This window comes from Trachypithecus francoisi, unplaced genomic scaffold (assembly GCF_009764315.1).
Source record: "Trachypithecus francoisi isolate TF-2019V2 unplaced genomic scaffold, Tfra_2.0 Lachesis_group1, whole genome shotgun sequence".
In the NCBI taxonomy this organism is placed as follows: domain Eukaryota; kingdom Metazoa; phylum Chordata; class Mammalia; order Primates; family Cercopithecidae; genus Trachypithecus; species Trachypithecus francoisi.
The window spans coordinates 59,954,499-59,976,122 of record NW_022681454.1 but is presented as its reverse complement, the minus strand read 5'-3'; the positions used below and the strand labels follow the sequence as shown (position 1 = coordinate 59,976,122).

The 21,624-nt window shown below is 34.7% G+C and overlaps 1 protein-coding gene across 1 annotated transcript; it reads left to right on the top strand.

Annotated features, from left to right (window-relative positions):
* The first annotated feature begins 353 nt into the window (after positions 1-353).
* Positions 354-19,984, top strand: AFP (alpha fetoprotein). The gene is made up of 15 exons (XM_033214466.1): positions 354-482; positions 1,305-1,356; positions 2,317-2,449; positions 4,751-4,962; positions 6,439-6,571; positions 7,492-7,589; positions 9,141-9,270; positions 11,579-11,793; positions 13,447-13,579; positions 14,156-14,253; positions 14,839-14,977; positions 16,612-16,835; positions 17,974-18,106; positions 19,440-19,494; positions 19,835-19,984. Exons 1-14 carry the CDS (start codon positions 398-400, stop codon positions 19,482-19,484), a joined length of 1,830 nt encoding a protein of 609 aa, XP_033070357.1. The 5' UTR covers positions 354-397; the 3' UTR covers positions 19,485-19,494; positions 19,835-19,984.
* The last annotated feature ends 1,640 nt before the right edge of the window (positions 19,985-21,624 follow it).

The window sequence follows — 21,624 nt, the reverse complement described above, 5'->3', positions numbered from 1 at the left end:
TTGCATATCAAATCTGATGTCTTTTCTTTATGGCTTCATTAACTTCTTAATTTGAGAGGAATTAATTAATCTGAAACTTAGGGACAAGTCAACTCTTTGAATATTCTGTACTTTGAGGAGAATATTTGTTATATTTGCAAAATAAAATAAGTTTGCAAGTCTTTTTTTTCTGCCCCAAAGAGGTCTGTGTCCTTGAACATAAAATACAAATAAGTGCTATGCTGTTAATTATTGGCAAATGTCCCATTTTCAACCTAAGGAAATACCATAAAGTAACAGATATACCAACAAAAGGTTACTAGTTAACAGGCATTGCCTGAAAATACTATAAAAGAATTTCAGCACGATTTTCCATATTCTGCTTCTACCACTGCCAATAACAAAATAACTAGCAATCATGAAGTGGGTGGGATCAATTTTTTTAATTTTCCTACTAAATTTTACTGAATCCAGAACACTGCATAGAAATGAATATGGAATAGGTGAGATATTTTGTGTTTTTCTTGTCTTTTCTCTATATCAAAATTTTTAAAATTATAAAATTTGCATTTATTCATTTGTCTTGATTTATTTATCACGTTTATTATTCCACATGGAGAAAAAATATTTAACTGGTGGATATATTTAAATGAAAGATAAACTTGTAACTTTACAAGAGGTTTACAAAATTATAGCAGTGTTTAATGTGACAAATGAATGGTTTGTATGTTTCATGTTGAATTAATTTTTACACATTTATTTAATTGGTATGCATATTAACTTTGAAAAATTATATATATACATATATGTACCTATATGTAAATGTAAATAAAATTTTATATGTGAAGAAGCCAAAATTGTGCTCCTTCACATAGAAAACTCCCTCAGACTAGTAAAATAAGTAACATCTTTATTTTTAATACAGAAAATAGGTCATTATCTGATGGTCTGAAGAAGAAACACTGTGACTGGGATGTGAATGGCAAACTGTAGTATAACTATGTTCAAAAGAATGCCTGAAATATATTTTTAACCATTTAACTTTCAGGACAATTACAGCACTACAGTACAGGGAAAAACCAAACAACTGGAAGACAAAATCTGGGTTTTAGTGATAGGTCTACTATAAATTATGCCTGTTAACTTCATTCCTTAGTTTTCCAGTTTTCTCAAGTATAAAATTAAGATGCTTAGGTTATCCCTAATGTTCTTTTAGTTCTGAAACTGTACAGTTCTAACTGAAATACAAACATTCATATGTAACAATGATTACTTTCCTGGTTGCAGTTGAAAATATGTTTCATAAAGTTTATTTTGCTTTCCAGCTTCCATATTGGATTCTTACCAATGTACTGCAGAGATAAATTTAGCTGACCTGTAAGTTTGGTTATATAAATCTACTTTAAATGTGTAAAGCAAGGATAAGTAAATACTTAAATAAAATTGGGTAGCCCTGTGAGTTCTTAAAAGCACAAAAGCAATTTGGACAATTTCAAGAAAAGTTACTCATACTGAATATCAACTTGATGTTGAAGATGTTAAACTGTTGACTAATGTCTTAGACATTAACTTCTCGATTCCTTGAAATCCCATGAGGCAAACCAAATCAGATTTCAGAAACTGAAGATTAGTGTCTGATCAGTGACAGCCATATACTAATTCAGGAATTTTTCTCATCAGTATCAACAGGGTGATATTATAATGTTTTCTTTATCGTATACTATTTAAATCTTACCAGCAACCCATAGGTGATAAAATATTCTATTTTCTATTATTTGTGGAGAGTATGTTAGTCTCTTGGATGTCTTTCCATCCCACATTTTTAAAATTTCTAACAAAGAATTTAAAGTAGTGTGTTGCTGTTACTTCTTGCACATCCAAACCTGCATAAGGACTGCTTTGAGTCAATCCATGAGCACTGTAGTCTTGGGTTTTAGACCTTGCTCATACTGGGAGTAGACACTGTTAGAGGTCTGTCTAATTACCTTTTTTTTTTTTGCTTAAATTTAAAAGTAACCATAAGGAATATAGATACCCTCAATTATGGGTGCATTGCAGTAGATGGATAGTTACAGAAGGAGGAACCACTCTTATGGGAAATCCACATAATTATTTTAGCCTTTAACATCTATATGTATATTTATGGGAAAAGAAAACAAGAAAAAGACTGAAGTTTCTTCTCAGATGACTAGAAGCTAATTTTACAAATCAAATGTCTAAACAGGTTACAACATAAATAGAAAAGAAAACAAACCAAACAAACAAAAAACTATACTTGAGAAAAATAAGCTTGCTACAGGTCTGTTCTTTAAGGATTCACATGTATTTTTGTTTCAGGGCTACCATATTTTTTGCTCAGTTTGTTCAAGAAGCCACTTACAAGGAAGTAAGCAAAATGGTGAAAGATGTATTGACTGCAATTGAGAAACCCACTGGAGATGAACAGTCTGCAGGGTGTTTAGAAAACCAGGTGAGTGAATAATTTCAAAAAAGCATTGTGATATTGGACTAAAATTTAGCATGCTGAAGAGAAGATACAAAAATAACAATGAAAAATGCATTTAAATATTTGAAGAGCTATTGTATGAAAGAGGGATTAGGTTACTTCTGAATTGCTAAGGAGAGCGGAAGAGAACAATAGGTAGCTATTGTAAAGAGACTATATAAATATGATGACTAAGAGCTAAGGTTCTGAAATAAGATTATCTTGATGACTATGGGCGTATTAACTTTTTTGAGCTTTGGTTTTCTTATCTATAAAATAAGGGATAATAATAGCTCCCATTTCCGAGTTAGCATGGAAATTGATATAACAATAATAGTAGCTAACTTTTATTATACACACAATGTGACTGGCATTATTCTAGGAAGCATAATGTGTACATTGATAATAAAAATATTTTACGACATAGGGGATAGATAGCACTGATGAATCAGAATGGTTGTCCAGTGAGTCAAGAGATGCTGGCTGGGGCTTCTGGGCAGGATATCAGCTTTGCTTACCTATATTCATTTATTAAACATTTAAAATAATGCTTGAAGATAGATGCTAATCTTCCAGTTGAGGAGGTTGAGGTGCAGAGAATTTAAGTGACGTTCGTAAGGGAACCACCAAATGGCAGAGCCAGGATTTGAACTAGACCATCTGGCTTGAAATTGACAGTCTTAGTAGCTTCATTACGCTGTAAGTATAGTGAATGTAAGATGCATAGCACATCATTAGGGTTGCCAGGGTTAGCAAACAACAACAAAACATAATACCCAGTTCAATTTGAATTTTAGATAAACACTAAATACTTTTCTTAGTATAAGGATATTTCAATGTAGAAACTCAACAAATAATATTTATTATTATTTATTTTATCTTAACATAGAAACAAACTTTATAGTGATTAGAACTCTCCAATTATAAACCAACATGCCCAGAGAATACTTTATTACGGTGGGATTAATTAGGTGGCCGAAAGACAATGTACCTGGAATATCATAGAAGAGATGCCCTTTTAAATATATGGTTTAAGTACTTTCCAATTTTGAAATTTATGATTTGACAAAGATTTCTGTTTTGCATCTCTATTTTTGTCTTGTTCTGATAATCTTTTCAAAATGTGCATAAAAAACACAAAATACATTATCTATTGCAACTTTACATCCAATTAGAGGTTCGAGGTAATGTTACAGATTGCTGATTTATTCTTGTAAATTTAAAGGTCTACCTTTTAAATGAGGATTGGGAATTAGAAATCTTATGTAAGCATTCCAGGATTCTCTAAATATTACTGTAGCAGCTATAAAAGCTACATAAAAGTTTCTTCAGATGCATGAAACACATGTATTCATCGAGGTTTTCTGTGGAATATTGGTGCTGTCATCTGAGTTTGGTAAGAGTAAGTCACAGACAAGGAAGCACATACATTTTAACACATTTTGGCTAAATCTGTAATTACGACCAAGAAAAGTTTTTAAAAAACTTTTTTAAATAAGTTTTTAAAAAATCATTTTTCCAGTTTAAAATCCAACCATTATTTCATTTCAAAATCATTTTTATTTCTAATTAAAAATAATATGCAGTTTTTTATTGCCTTGTAAGGATGGCATGTAAAATGAGCATTGATGTTTGAAATGTGATATGTGTATATGAATATATATGTATATACCATAATATATACATATGTATTTGCAATTCCAAAAGTTACATCTTTAATGAGAATAATGAAAATATTATTTTGCTCAGTTTCTTTTATATTTATATTTAAATTTAAAGTTCTGTTGTACATGTGCAGGATCGTTACATAGGTAAACATGTGTCATGGTGGTTTGCTGCACCTACCAACCCATCACCTGAGTATTACGCCCAGCATGCATTACCTATTTTTCCTCCCTGCACCCCACCCCCTGACAGGCCCCAGTGTGTGTTGTTTCCCTTTCGGTGTCTATGAAACATGGTTTATATATTTATAAAAGCTTATATATCTTAGTCCAAATTTTTGATAACACACAAAGGAAACACAAAATAATTCAAAATTGAAAAAGAGAAACAAAATATTGCATGGCTTTTTTCCTTTTATTGTTTGGAGATTAAAGTTTCATTTTCCATAAGGCAGCAAAGAAATCTATTTCATCAGGCTAAAACAAAATACATTAGAATTTGTATGGAAAATTTTTCAGAATCTATAGTTCTGATTTTAGACATTAGAAAATGTTTCATGTGTCTTATAGATTTTTAAAGCAAAGTTAGTGTCTTTCACTAAACATAAAACATTTCTTGTAGCTACCTGCCTTTCTGGAAGAACTTTGCCATGAGAAAGAAATTTTGGAAAAGTACGGACTTTCAAACTGCTGTAGCCAAAGTGAAGAGGGAAGACATAACTGTTTTCTTGCACACAAAAAGCCCACTCCAGCATCCATCCCACTTTTCCAAGTTCCAGAACCTGTCACGAGTTGTGAAGCATACGAAGAAGACAGGGAGACATTCATGAACAAGTAAGGATCTGGTTTAAAGGTAGATGCAAACCTCAGAAACACAGCAATGGCAAGCCTAATTTGGTATTTTTGCAATGTACTCATGTACTCCCAGTAAGAGGTATAATGTTTGTTTGGTGTTGTGTCTGCTGAGGTCCCAGGCAAGGTAATTAGGAGAGCAACATTTAGTGTAACTTTGTTTCCATAGCATGCTAGATGTAGTACAGACCACAGGACAGACCTACCAGAGGTTCCGTTAGTCCCTTGAGAGATATACACCTTGTTTTCTTCTTCTTTTTTCTTTTTACCCCTTCTACTTTCAATTTTACCTTGTTCAAGAATATATTAGTATTGCACAAAATTGATGCTTTCCAGAGCCATATATTGGTGTTTTGTATTCACCTAATTGCCTAGAAATGAAAGTTAGAAATCCAAGCATGGTCAAGATACATAGACATGGCAAAGTTTACTGAACACTTAGGATGTTGTGGAAACATGTCTGCTTGCACAGAGGATTGGATTAACACTCACAAGCAACCTTTGAAGCCTCCTTCTCCTCTTCCTCTTCATTCTTCTTCTTTCCCCCATTTTGTTGATAGGAAATTGAAGGTAGGAAGGCTAAAACAACTGGCTAAGGGCACACAGCTAGTACATTTGAGCCCATGTTCTCTGTTGGAGAAGCCTGTATGTAACTCTTCAGCACTTCTGCCTTCCATGTTACTTCCTAAACCAGATAAATAGAGAGACTGCCCTTAGAACATCTGTGCTATGGTGACTATCCAGGTGCATAACCCCATTCTGCACTGACAAGGGATACAATGTGCATCTTTCTGTTGCACTTAGCAGAAGTTTGGCTTTGCTGATCCCTAAAACATATCTGAGTAGGCTTATTGAAAAGGACCTTTTAATAAGAATCATAGGCCGGGCGCGGTGGCTCAAGCCTGTAATCCCAGCACTTTGGGAGGCCGAGGCGGGCGGATCACGAGGTCAGGAGATCAAGACCATCCTGGCTAACACGGTGAAACCCCGTCTCTACTAAAAAATACAAAAAACTAGCCGGGCGACGTGGCGGGCGCCTGTAGTCCCAGCTACTCGGGAGGCTGAGGCAGGAGAATGGCGTAAACCCAGGAGGCGGAGCTTGCAGTGAGCTGAGATCCGGCCACTGCACTCCAGCCTGGGCGACAGAGCGAGACTCCGTCTCAAAAAAAAAAAAAAAAAAAAAGACTCATAGTTAGCATGTCTGCCTCTTTTCTCCTCATAATAGAATCTGGTACCATCTGTCAGATATTTCTCCCCCCAGCATCTTTAGTGAAGAAACTTTTGACAACATGTGGAAAAAATACAACGATTTTCCCCTTAGAAACACAGTAAAGACAAAGTCAAATGCTTTTGTTGTTGTTATTTGAATCTTTAAGTAAATCCTAGAGACCAGTTCCAAGCAGTAGTAGTCCTATTTTTAGGTGTTTATAAATCTTCCAGCTCTATTGTATTTCACAGATTCATTTATGAGATAGCAAGAAGGCATCCCTTCCTGTATGCACCTACAATTCTTCTTTTGGCTGCTCGCTATGACAAAATAATTCCATCTTGCTGCAAAGCTGAAAATGCAGTTGAATGCTTCCAAACAAAGGTATCATATTTGTGTGGATATCTGAACCAATATTGTAGTCTGACTATGACTCATTTGAAAAAACAAAGTTAAAAATGAAAATGTGCTTAATGTGAAGAGTTTCATTTTTGGAATAGAGAAATAGTTCAGCAAGCTGATACTCTTCGTGTGAACAAAACTGGATTTGCTGGTTTTTATTATCTATTCATTAAGTCAACAATAATTTTATTATTAGGGAAGTGAGTTTGATGGGATAAAGAAGGAAAGACAGAAAGAAAGAGAAGGAGAGGGTGCTATAAATGGGAACGAGTAAGTGAAAGAAAACAGAGAAAAGGAGAAGCAGAGGAGAGAGAAAAAATAAAGGACAACTATGATAAATGCTTTATACTCACTGTTTTTTTAATTCTTAGAACACATTTGAGGTGTAAGTATTTTTGTCCTTTAACAAACTAGGAAAGAGGTTTAGAGAAGAAAATATTTTTTTAGGTTTAGAGAGGTAGAATAATATCCACCATCAACTACTTGCCACCAACAGTCCTACAACAAAAATTTCTTAAGAATTGTGACTACTCTTAGTGTCAAGCTGTGATACAATTGTATTTTTTGTAACTGAGAAGACATTTAAGAAATTAGCAGGCTTCAATTTGTCTTTAAGCTGTTTAAAAGTACAGTTTTTCATTGATGATCCCCAGTATAAAGGTTATGTTTTTGTTTCAAGGTATTTTGAGTAAATTTGTCTGGCACAGATGCATATAAAGTAACCTAAAAGAATAAATGAGTCAATAATATTCTGCAATAATGTATGGCATTTATAATTTTTAGTAAAATACATATTTTATGGAATTTCATTTTACCGACACTTGTTGTTTTTCTAAATATTAGAGCTCGTAAAGAAAATATTAGTATATGCTTTCATGACATCTTGTTTCTTCTACATCTAGGCAGCATCAATTACAAAAGAATTAAGAGAAAGCAGCTTGTTAAATCAACATGCATGTGCAGTAATGAAAAATTTTGGGACCCGAACTTTCCACGCCATGTAAGTTCAAGCTCTATCTAGGGAAGAGGGTGAGAGCTATAGAACTACCCTTTTGAAATTTGGGTTCATTTTTCTAGTTGTTGCTGTTTTAGAGAATGAAGACCCCTTTGAGACCCCTTTGATGAGGGCTAATGGGATTAGAACCATGAACTCATAGGATCAGAAGGAAGCCAATGGATAAGTCAGTTTAACACTTACTAAAGCCTAGCTGAGATAATACATGGAAAAGACTTTTAAAGTTTATGTTATTTACCTGTTCTTTAAGACACTTTAAGTTCTGGTCTGCAGTCAAATTATACTTCATCACTAGATCATATTTTTCTAGCTTTTCTACAAAGTAAGTCAGCCTTCACTGAGTATCATTTAAAACTTTTGCCTTAACAAGAAATTCTTTACATTAATTGTGTTTCTTAACCTTGTATAAGTCTCTTTATAGCATTTATTGCTTCCCATAAAAATATTCCCTTGAGGCAATAATATTAGAATCTAGTGTCAGGAGAAAAGAACATTTTAAATTATATAACTAATTTAAAGTACTCATCAATTCTCTTATGGTGAAGCATTTCTAGTATATGAAAATATCTGAGCTGCTAATCGAATAGTAGTACATATATATATTCAGAGTTTAGTTGATTGCTGTTTGGTTAAATAACACTTTAAAACATACTGTAGACAATGGAAATCTATAATGAAGTTTTTATTAATGGAATTAGTTCTAAAGACTGAAATTTCTTCCTGTAAGAAGTCAGATTTATGCCTTAACTACCTTCCAACTCAATTAGAAATTGAAAGATTAATTTACTACTTACTTCATTTAAATTTATCTTAGTAATAAAATAGAAATTGAGATAGTATTATAATAACCTTATCATTTGCTATCCATAAGTGAAAGGTAAGTGGTCTAAATTTATAGAGAAGATCCATCTTTATCAGAAGCAGGAATAGCACTACCTTCTCTAGGAGCAGTGGTTTTACAAAGACAACTCTTAAAATTTAATGAAATATGCAGAGGAAACCAGAATTTTTATTTCTTACTTCTTTTTTGGCCACATTACTCTCTTGGCACAATGGTATGCCTGAAATGTTTAATCTGCTCCACTTTCTTGTCCCATTTCATTGATTTGCACATACGCCTCCTTTCCTGGATTCTCAGAAGTATTTTTTACCCCAGTAAAAAATGGTTCACATTTCCATGGAGTTTTCCGTTTCTTAATTGTTTATTCTTTTAAAGTTTTCTGTCCACTCAATACAAATGCTCAGCATCAGAGTAGAATGGCAAAAAGAATTTACCTTAATTTTTAAGACATGTTTTAGGAAGAGATAAATTACTTCTAAACCATTTGTGAGGCTAGGTCACAGTTTACAGAGCTACCACCTTGAAAGACACAGCTGGAATCAAGCCTTAAAACATGTTTCCTTTTCGTTTTAAAAAACAAGGGAATTTCACTTTTTTCTCTTTGAATCTTCTATTGTAGTAATACTCTATAAATTCTATTTTATTTTGACAGATAACACAGAAATTAATTTCTAATTTCTTTTTTTTTTTCCTAGAACTGTTACTAAACTGAGTCAGAAGTTTACCAAAGTTAATTTTACTGAAATCCAGAAACTAGTCCTGGATGTGGCCCACGTACATGAGCACTGCTGCAGAGGAGACGTGCTGGATTGTCTGCAGGATGGGGTGAAGAGTCTTAATTCTTTTTTTTTTTTTTTTTTTTTTGAGACGGAGTCTCGCTCTGTCACCCAGGCTGGAGTGCAGTGGCCGGATCTCAGCTCACTGCAAGCTCCGCCTCCCGGGTTCACGCCATTCTTCTGCCTCAGCCTCCCGAGTAGCTGGGACTACAGGCGCCGCCACCTCGCCCGGCTAGTTTTTTTTTTTTTTTTTTTTTTTTGTATTTTTAGTAGAGACGGGGTTTCACCGTGTTAGCCAGGATGGTCTCGATCTCCTGACCTCGTGATCCGCCCGTCTCGGCCTCCCAAAGTGCTGGGATTACAGGCTTGAGCCACCGCGCCCGGCCTTAATTCTTAAAAAAGATAATTTTCCCTCCCTTTTCTTTCTTTTTGTCTCATTCTGAAAGGGAGAAGGTTGTCTGACTTGAATTGGTTACAGGGTATGGAAACTAGGTGACTCCGTACATTTGCAGACTTGTTGGTAGTAAAACTTAAACCATCTTTTGTTGATCCTGGTTTTCATTTTAGCTATACCCCCTTTTGTGAAACCAAGGCCCATCTATTTCTTACTTCTAAAAAAACTATGAGAACTTCTCAGAAGGCTTCTACATAGTATCTTAGAGGACAGGAGGAAACTAAGTTTTAATGTATTTGTTTTTTCATTCATTTATTCTTTCATTTGATGAATAAATATATGTTAAATACTTTCTATCTGATTGCCACTGTGACAGACACTTGCTATAAATGCACAGGCTGACCTCGAGGAATTCACAGTCTGATAGGAGAGATAAGGCAGTGACCTCCTTGGAGTTAGGGACTGCCTTGGTTTACTGTTATCTCCATAGCACAATGCCTGGCACATGGAAGGCATTCTATAATAGTTTGTTAAATGAACAAATACAATAAAAATAGCACAAGAAACTGTTCTACAAGGTAAAAAGCTAGCAATGCCAAAAAAAAGTGTGAATAAAGGGGTCTCAGCGAATTAGAAAACAACGTTTAAAAAACCCAGTAACAGTTTCCTGAGTGTGCTCTAGTCAGTGGTGACTTAAGCAGTGTGGCATTGGCTTATTTTGGCTAATCCTAGACTTTCTAGATATTATAAGAGAGGCTTGTGGACCCCCAGATTACTCTCTCTCTCTATGGGCCCCAGGACACACCAAAGAGATTAAAATCCAAGGAGCTTAAAAATTACTGCTCTTAGGTACTCAAATGGCTTGATAACTATCACTGGACTATGGTTTCCAGAAGGCTGAAAGTGAAGATAAAATGCTCATTTCAGCCTACTCCAATGGAAATTCAGCTGAGATGCTTGAAGTCAGCAAGAAGCCGAGGCTGCAGGGGAGACCTGAGAGTGACAGTCCCTGAGGAGTTGGGGAAGAAGTGGGAGGAGTCAGCCTGACCGGCGACTGTACTGCTTTACTTGTTTTCCTTCTAGAAGTATCTACCTGCATACTAGGAAAACCAACAAGAAATATTTTGATTTTCTTTGAGCTCAGTGTTCCCATTTTGAACAGGCAATGTTACTGTTTCTCATAGTCATTTTTTAAAAGTTAGTTTTTTCAATTTTTGGAGCTCATAACCACCCTTTTCCTTTAAAGTGGAAACATTAATTTCAGTATGATACATAAGGTGGATTTTGATAGCTGAACAATGGGTTCTAATTGTCTTTGCTGAGAATGTGCAGAATTTTCAATCCCATGACAGGTATATGTAAGCTCTGCCTCTCTCTGGCCACTTAGGTGTACTGCCGTTTTATTATCTATAGACTGCCCTCTGAAGGTCATAGTCAGTCACTGCAGTATGTTCTGATAAAGATGATTATCATTCTTACGGAATTTCTCATAGAGCAGAAAGTTTGCTCTCCATGTTATGACATCAGTTGCAAGTGTTGTTTAGTGGCAAATTTGAATCCTAATAGAAATATATATAGCAACATGCATCCCATTTTATTTGAGTACATTTCCCACTTATTTGTAAAGGTTTTTAGTTAAAATAAAATAGGGTTTAGCTTACAAGTATGGAAAGAAGAATTGAACAAATAGGTAAGTGGATAGGAATGAGAAAAGGCAAAAGTAGGGAGAAAGCACTAAAATGGGAGACAAGTTAAAATGTCTTCTTTCTTCTTCTTTCCTTCCTCCTTCCCCCCTCCCTCTCTATTTTCCTTTCCCTTTCCTTCTTTCCTGGCCTTTTTTCCTTCTTTCCTTGTTTCCTTCTCCCTCCCTCTCTTCCTTTTCTTCCTTTTTCTAAAGCTGGCTTTGAGATCCTTTATTAAAGAATAAACCTTTAAAACTTATACTTTATTTTCCCTGTTGCAGGAAAAAATTATGTCCTATGTATGTTCTCAACAAGACACTCTGTCAAACAAAATAACAGAATGCTGCAAACTGACCACACTGGAACGTGGTCAATGTATAATTCATGCAGAAAATGATGAAAAACCTGAAGGTCTATCTCCAAATCTAAAGAGGTTTTTAGGAGATAGAGATTTTAACCAATTTTCTTCAGGGGAAAAAAATATCTTCTTGGCAAGGTAACATACTGTGTAAATGTATGTTCATACAAGTAAAAATGATTATGTAGCTGACAGATTTGCGTTGTTGAAATGAAGAGTGATGGTTATGGTTTTTGAGTTCAATATATGAAGATATTTGGCTAGAATGTTCTGAGCTAAAATAGATTTAAGTAGATAACTAGGGAATAAGTAATGGGATTTGGTGTATAATGGTGAAGCTTTCACCATTGTGACTCATTAACTGCTTTGCTTAAGAAGCTGGATTTTATTTCACGTCAATTTCTCTGGAACCAGAAGCATTGTCATCCTGTAAAGATTACTCATATCAAGGCTGCCATTGAACTTTCAAATAGGATATGGATATTTTTGTAATAGGAAGAGTTCATGATTAAGAATGTACTCTTGCTATGCATGTTAAAGAAAAACTGTTCTCCAAAAGATAACACAATAGATAATGCTAGATAGAAGACCTTTTATAGGAATAGTTTATTGGCTATGTATTAAATACATGTTTTATATTTTTTAAGAAAATCAAAACATGTTTAGAAGCACTTGCAGTACATTAGTTTGTTTTAATACAAATGATAGGTCACGTTCTCACTCTATTTGCCTTTAAGGGAAGCAAGTAATCAAGTTAATACGTTTTCTTTTATTGTATAGTATGTAACTATCGACACTACTAGAGGAGGGATTTGTGCAGCACTTAGGACATTACATCTGGTAATTTCCAAGGGTCTTTCTAGATATAAGAGTCTGATTCTAATGTAGTAATAAAAGTAATGGTCCAATTTTCTTTTTACTATTGCCTGAAGATATTACTCTATTGTTGCATTAAAATTAAACATTCACACATGGTTTGCACTGCTAAATAAAATTATGTAAGCTAGAATAAAGTTCAGATTTAAGAGGCACATAGTGACAATTTATTGGTGACAGAACTAATCGTATAATCTGGGAATACCATTAGTAAAGTCAAGAATTATCTTTAAGTTTACACATCCATGCACATCTAAAGCTAATTATGTAATAGAAGCAGTTCTTCATTTGCAAAGGTTCTTTGCAGTAGAATTTTCTCAGCCAGGAATGATCTTCCCCCAGATACTTGCATAGCTTCCTTCACTCAGCTGATCTCTGTTCTGATATCAGCTGCCTAGAGAGACTTAACTTGACCACACACAAAGTTAGTGGCCTCTCCACCTTGGGTATCAACCCTTTTCCTCTTTTTCATCTTTATTTTCATTGATTTATCACTAACTGAAATGAGATGGCCTATTTTTTGTTTGTTTGTTCTGCCTCCCTATAATGTGTGCTTTTCAGAGGGCAGGTATTTATCTTACACATCATTGAGTCCATTCTGCTTAAAGCAATGCTAGCAGAGAGTAAACCCTGGAAAAATGTCTGTTGAATAAATGAATATAAAGTCCATAATTGAAAAGTCAAATTGAGAGATGCAAGAGAAAACAAAAAGCCATTTTACAGGACAATTTGAAGGATCACAGTCTTCATTAACAGTTTTGCCATTCATATAATTCAAATCATATTTGATTTTCAGGTTTATTTATTTGAATTTAACTTCCACATGCCATATTATACAGGAATAACTAGAGAAGTGAGGGCTCCTTTTGTCTCTTAGTTCCAATAACTTGAAATATTTTTCTCCACATATTTCAGTTTTGTTCATGAATATTCAAGAAGACATCCTCAGCTTGCTGTCTCAGTAATTCTAAGAGTTGCTAAAGGATACCAGGAGTTATTGGAGAAGTGTTTCCAGACTGAAAACCCTCTTGAATGCCAAGATAAAGGGGTAAGTTTCTCTAGAATTTTAGGGGAGTGTGAAAAACTGGATTGATGTCATCTGTTAAAAATGCTGTTTGTTTGAAAGTCTCTAGTTGTTAACTAGTTGTTAGCCAGTTATATCTATTAACTAGTTGTTTAGATATTAAACTGTTATTAACTAGCAGTCAGCAGCTAGTGGTTTGCTTTAGAAATAAAAATGTTAATCGCTTCTGGGCCTTTTGGCTAAGATCAAGTGTAGAAATAAAAATGTTAACCAAAAGTTCTATGATCCACAAATAAAGGTAGTATTCATTATTCATTTTTGGATAACTTTAGAAAGGCAAGAATTTGGTACAGCAAGAACTGTAATCATTTATCCAAAGATTGAGTTTTGCCATTAAATGATTTTGTGATTCATAAAGTTTTAAACTTAATCTCCCCAAAATCCATTTTCTTTAATTATCAAAATTTACACTTTACCATCTTTAATATTAACAAATCTCTGATTGGTTTTATAATAGTATATAATATTGATCAACTTTTATATACAAAGTTATGCATCCAAGAAGAGAAAAATGTATATGTAATAATTCTTCATTTTCAGGAAGAAGAATTACAGAAATACATCCAGGAGAGCCAAGCATTGGCAAAGCGAAGCTGTGGCCTCTTCCAGAAACTAGGAGAATATTACTTACAAAATGCGTATGTTTTTGTAAATGATATTTTTAGTGAATTAAAATTATTAACAGACAAGGGAAATATAAATACAAATTAGTAACTCCATAGCTACTCTAATTTCAGTTCCTATTTCAGATTGGAAGTCAGTGTAATCTGACTACCCAATATTCTGGAAGAGAATGTAGCCTGCCCCATTCTCCTCCTTCGGAAGCAACAAGGATGACCTGTGAGGTCTGATCTGTGGTATTGACTTTAAGTTCCCCATACTGTGCAAATTTTTGCAGTAAAGATATCTCTTCTGTCACAGTCTGTCCTAGTTAAAGCACCAAAAGATCACAGTTAAAATCAATGAAGCTCTGAGGTTTGGAATACGAGTCAGCCTTCTGCCTGGAGTTCGCTTTTTCATTGTGACGTGCTTCTATAGTAGGAGTACAGGGAGTGGTTGTTAGAGTAAATGCATCTCAAAAGTTGGTTCAAATACCATGTAGATGAAATAAATGAGCTGACCTCATGTCTTCTGACATCAGAGAAGAGAGTCTGTGAGAAGCAAGGTGGCTGAAAACTCGTGAATGACTTAGCAGGACTTAGTAAAAAAAATGCTTCTTTCAGATTTCTCGTTGCTTACACAAAGAAAGCCCCTCAGCTGACCTCATCGGAGCTGATGGCCATCACCCGAAAAATGGCAGCCACAGCAGCCACTTGTTGCCAACTCAGTGAGGACAAACTATTGGCCTGTGGTGAGGGAGCGGTGAGTGTCTGCTTGGTTTAGTCCCATCTCACTTCTGCCCTGTTTGACTTGAAATAGCCTCATAATTCCCCTCTAGGGAAGATGGTAAAAACCAATGGAGAGATGGCTTTAGGAGGCTTGTTTGATTAGTCACAGTTGGAAGGTGTGAGACTCAGCTCTGGGCAGGCATGTGGCCAGGCTTCCTGTTCTTTCAGGATGGCTGGTGGAAGTGCAGCCAGTTTAGTCAACAACATCCGAGCCAACTTTATATATCGGAAAGACAGAATGACTAAATGTAGCTCATAATTCATAACTTAATTCATAATTTGTAACTTCAACTCACAATTTCTGCTTTTTGTTCATATATTTACTTTGGTGTTTTAAAAAACTTTATCTTTGATTGATTAAAATTAGTCATGCTATTTTAGCCATACTTACATTTTTACCTTTTGTAGTATAATGTTATTATTGTGACATTAATAATAATTTGTTCCCTTTGACAGGGTATAGGGTACAGCACAGGATAAATATAATGTTCTGAATAGTAAAATGACTTTTGAGTCAGTAATGCCAATATTCTTTACTTCCTAATGTCACTAGTGTCATACATAAGATTACAGGATGAATTAAAAATATTTTTCCCATAAAGTCACAATTGCAAATGAAATTGTCTATTTTATCCCTTTTCCTCTTGTTCATAATGGGGAGTTATTTGCTACTTAGTCTTTGTGTAGTAAAATTTTTCCCCAAAGGTTAACAGTAAAAGGAGAGTTTCCTGTGATTAAACGTCACCTCAATTGTTTCTTGAATTCCCCCTGTTGGGAGGCTGCAGAGATGCAGGATGGTGTAATGGTTCAGGAGTGTATGTTCCAGAGGCCACCAGCCTACAGCCACATTCTACTTTCACTACTTTCACAGTGGGAAAGCTACTTATGTCATTAAGCTTGAGTTTTTTCATCTGACATTTAAGAATAAAAATTATATCACTCTCACACGACAGCTGTTTTAAACAAGATAATCTGAGTAACTCACACAGCACTAGTCTGATATATAAAGTGAACACAAAACATATTATTTCTTATACAAGTTATTAATAGGTGATTAAGAAGTATCTCCGAAGTAGGCAAGGTAGCAAGATTCTACATTAGGAAAGTCTTAAAAACCCGCAAAATTGGTCCTATTTCTTTTCAGTTAGGATGATATATTAGCTGCAAGTGTATATACATGTGTATATGTATACGAATAAAAGGGGTAAGTTTGTGCTATTTTTACCTTCAGATAGTGATTCTCAAAAGAAAAATGGAAAGTTCTACTAAATACACATGGGAAACATAAAGGCAGAGATATTTTTGTCCTTTAGAAGTGTGTATGTAACTGGAAGCATGTTTCGAATAGCTGACACAAATAGCTAAATGACTATCCTCAGTATCACATATGGACTACCTGCTGCTACGTGCTAAGGCTTAGCCCAAACAAATGGGTAAATGTTGGAATTTACAATATAGTGTCACATGATCCTACATAGCAAATTTTCCTGTAATATTAATTGTAAATTGCTGGACATTGAAATTATTGCAGCAGTTTTCTGAAAAACTGGACCAACTTCGTGACTAATGTCCAATCTCCTTGCTTTTTTTTCTCATTCTCCTAACCAGGCTGACATTATTATTGGACACTTATGTATCAGGCATGAAACGACTCCAGTAAACCCTGGTGTTGGCCAGTGCTGCACTTCTTCATATGCCAACAGGAGGCCATGCTTCAGCAGCTTGGTGGTGGATGAAACATATGTCCCTCCTGCATTCTCAGATGACAAGTTCATTTTCCATAAGGATCTGTGCCAAACTCAGGGTGTAGCGCTGCAAACGATGAAGCAAGAGTAAGAAACTGTTACTTGCTAGCATGGAAAAGAATGATAACCCCAAAGAGCAACTGAGATTTCTACCTCACTCACCTAACACTATTGGGCTCACTAACAGAGCATTACTCCCAAAGCACTTAAAATGTCTTTGAAAATAGTTTTGTCTCAGTGTCTTCCCAGCCTCATTGGGGAAGCAGGTCTAGAAAAATTCATGAGGGCAGACAATTTCCTGTTTGTAAAAATAATCTCTGTTGTAACTATTATCGTGATATGTATTTGGAGGTTGAGGAAAAGTGGGCAATCTATTCTGAGGAATTAGAGTGTATCTTTGCAGCAAATTTGGGTACTTCCATTCCAAGCACAGGAAACACATCATTGAATCTTTTTTTTTTCACATTATTTATACTTTGAAGAGAATAACTATCTTATTTAATTCAACCATGCCGTTTGGGTGTTAAGAAATGACATGTACATTTCAGTTCATTGTGGGAGCTCTTTTGTAATGGTGATGGTCATGCAAGTCAATGGAGCTTATGTTCTTCAAACTCCCATGCATTTTAATCCTCACTTGTTTTGTAGTCTTCCTTCATTGGAAAACCCATTCTTCTCTTTTTTCCTCTATCACAGTCTGAGGTATGTTTCAAGGTATGATAAGAATGTTGCCTCTTCTGGCAAGCTTTTCCTATTGCTCTGATCTGCTCCCTATTGCTCTGGTCTAAGTCCAACATGAAAGGCTTGCTGAATAAGTGGCGCAGGCAATTAGCTCTGCCAGTGCCTCGATAAGGGTGTGATAACTGGATGGGCAGGATGCGGAGATCTGGGTCTTCGAGTGTGGATAAGACACAGTTAAGAAGAGAGGACAGGAAAGGATATTCCTAGGGGGTGGGAGGAGATTGCCTTCCACTACACATAAGTATGGTCAAGTATGAAATAGTGTTCCATCCATAACCCGCACAACTCCAGGCCAGTGGAACATTTGGCGTGTTTTCACCCTCACTCTTTCTACTGAAGAACTAGACAAGGTGTGTGTGGTCAGTCTGGTGATAGGTTGATGGAGTAAGGGTTTAGGCTCTGAGAATTCTCTACCAGCAAGGCTGTAGAAAAATAGCATTGCATAACAGACTTCTCTTGTATTTTGTTTTGTTTTAAATCACAGGTTTCTCATTAACCTTGTGAAGCAAAAGCCACAAATAACAGAGGAACAACTTGAGGCTGTCATTGCAGATTTCTCAGGCCTGTTGGAGAAATGCTGCCAAGGTCAGGAACAGGAAGTCTGCTTTGCTGAAGAGGTACATGCAGCTCATTTCATAATCAAAATACTTGCTATGGAATTTTCTGTAGTGGATAATGAAAGGAAGACCCTACAAATTTATAACTTTAAAATATTTTCAGAGAGATTTAAATTTCATTGAGAAACAGATTGAAGGATTTTAGAAGATTTTAAAAAATCACATTTTCTTAATATTAGGAAGAATTATAATATTAAAATATATGGATAGAATTAGAAATTTTAATTTATTTCCCAGTAGAGAAACCCATAAAGTGAATGTATAAGCAATTGATGGTAATTTAGATAGTTTCTGGCCTAAAATTAATCAATTCAGCTAAATGGATGAAACGATTTAATAGCAAATTAATTATGCAAACAGAGTATTAGGAGAATATTTGTAGAAAATGTTTTTGAACTCATTTAGAAGCTTGCTTTCGTACATCAACAGAGTAATATTTAGGAGTTATTTTAATTACATAGTAATTTTAGATGGATAATTAGCTAGGTTTTTTTTAACTAGGGAATTCTACCTAACATTTAAAAAAATTACCTTTTTTCAGCTTTATTGAGGCATGATTGACAAATACAGATTATATCTGTTTAGGGTATACATGTGATGTTTTGATATATTTATACATTGTGAAATGATTATCACAATCAAGACAGTTGGCTAAATTTTACAAATTTTTAGTTTGTATTGCTACATATATTTGAATATAGCAACACTATACTTTAAAAAGATATTCTATAACTTAGCCTTTTTGTCAATTTTACGTTTCTCGCCATGTAAAATCCAAAGACAGATGTATTTAGAAATGTAGAGTTTTTCTATAAATAATATAATTAGATGCATTTGAATATGTGCACTTATCAGTATATGTGTGTGTTTTTGGTGGGATCAGGTGGGGTGGGACATAGATAATCAAATTAGATAAAACTGGTAAAACAGATTTGATGTAAAGCATTTCTGAAAAACATGACACAAGATTAATGTTCTATAATCTGAGAAGACATTTATTTGGATATAGAGAACATGAACAAACAGTAGCAGTACTTTATCTGCAAACCTTTTAATTTTTAATAACTTGTAATTTGTAGAGGAAGGGGAAAGATTGAGTCAGAATAGGCACAGATTTGGAGATTGTTATAGAAAAAAACTGTCGATATGAATGAATATTGTTTTCTCCCTGGCTTTTACTATCCTAGATTGTTGGCATCAGAGATGTATTTCTTCATTTTTAACTTAGTTAATCTACAAACCTGTAAATTCACCCCAGATTGTAGAGTGCTAACTGTATGGTTGGTATAATAATCCATTTCTTTATCTGATTATGTTTATTCTTAATTTTCAGGGACAAAAACTGATTTCAAAAACTCGTGCTGCTTTGGGAGTTTAAATTACTTCAGGTAACAAAACATTCAGACAAGACTGAATATAATGTTGCTTCTCCAGAAATATCAATCCATAATAAGACAGATCATGAGGATTGCCATTAATTCTTTTAAAAATAAATGGAATTCAAGAAAAAGTTTATATTAAAAGCACTTGAACAAAATTATGCACACCATGTTAAATTAGTGGCTCAACTATGCAAAATCCTTTTAGGTAATTTAAAAGGCTTAAACAAATGCTATCAGAAGACTTTCCTATGTATACAATGTTTCTCTGATATAAAATAATAGAATCAGTTACTTACTGCAGTTATTAGTTTAATTAATATTTAATATATTTTTGCTCATATTGCAGGGGAGGAGAAGACAAAAGGAGTCTTTCATTTGGTGTGAACTTTTCTCTTTAATTTTAACTGATTTAAAACTTTTTGTGAATTAATGAAATGATACTTTTATGTGAGATTTCCTTATCATAGAAATAAAATATCTCCAAATGTTTCCTTTTCCACGTCTGCTTATTTATGAAAAGTTATAGATAATTTCTTTAGTTTTGTATACCATTGTCTGAAGCAGATTCTGTTAAAATAGCATTAAGTACTGGTTATTATAGGAGATTAAAGCCATCCAAGCATGGATTTACGGTACTAGATCACTTGGTGAGCTGAAAACATGTTCCCAAGTTAAACACTATTTGATACTGCCAGGGCATTTTGTTCATTAAATGGCCATCACTGAAGTATTCTAACAGATAATCTGGAGATGAGAAAAGAAATTATTATTCTTCTATGGGATCTATGAAAATTTCACAACTATTTTTTTCTCTATCTTACACAGTTCTGTATTCACAGACATTTTAAAACATAAATATATTGTAGCTTTGATTGAATATAATTAATAATTTCATAAATTAATTTTTTATTCCACAAATGTTTACTAAGCCCTCACTGAGTACCAGGCCCTGTGCTGGGTACAGTCACTGTTCTCCAGTCGCTTCAGTAGAGAAGGAAGCAACACAGAAAGAATGCCTCAGATTATGACCACAATTTGACAACAAATTGTTGAGGGAAACAAAGGGTGGGTGACATCGGTTCTGACTAGAGAAGGTACCATAAATATGTAAGAAGAGACTTAGAAAATGAATGAGCATTCATCAGTTCAAGTAAAAGAGAAGTCCATTTTATGAAAGAGGGGAACATGGTCAGAGGTACTGGGTATGACAAAGCATGATGAATAGTTTTAGAGGAGTACAGGGTAGGTAGGAAGGGTAGAGATGTAGAATGTCAGGCAGGATGTGGAAGCTATGGAGGGCTAAGTCAGACTCTCATGGCTCTATTCTAAAGAGGTTGGACAATATCTTATGAGTAACAGAGGACCAAAGTGATATCTAAGCAGAGATGTGCTGTTAATAATTAGCTTTGAGGAAGATAATACATGAGATATGGAGAATGGGCAATGGGGCAGGGAAAAGGGTAGAGAGGGGCAAAGTCAGCAAGAGGTGACAAAAAGACCAGTCCACCAGTAGGGAAGCTGTTTATCTTATTAACTTTGAATAGAAATCTAAATATTACATGCATGCTTGGCCTGTGCTCTGGGACAAAACAAAGGCTTCAGAGCAATAAAATGTGCTTTCAGTTCTTTCTTTCTTTCTTTTTTTTTGAGTTGGAGTCTCACTATGTTGCCCAGCTGGTCTCACAATCCTGGGCTCAAAAGATCCTCCTACCTTGGCCTCCTGAGTAGCTGGGACTATAGCCATGAACCACTACACCTAGTCCTTTTAGTTCTAACTAGATCACTTTCTACTTGACATTTTGCTTTCAATTGTACTACAACATTTATGAACTTTGTCTGATTTTGGTGTAATTCTAAAAGGTATTAATTTAAAGATCACAATAAAATAAAATCACATTCAGTATAAAAGCATTAAACAGGAAAAATATTTTTAAGGGAAAAGCACAATGAAGGTAAAACTGTTAAGATTTATGAGTCAAATGATATTTTGTTGAAATATTTAAAGAAAAAATGATTGGAGGCGCAAGGACAAATTAACACCAGTACAACTGTAAATTCGGGATTTTTTTTTTTTTTTTTTTGAGATGGAGTCTCGCTCTGTTGTCAGGCTGGAGTGCAGTGGCGCAATCTCGGCTC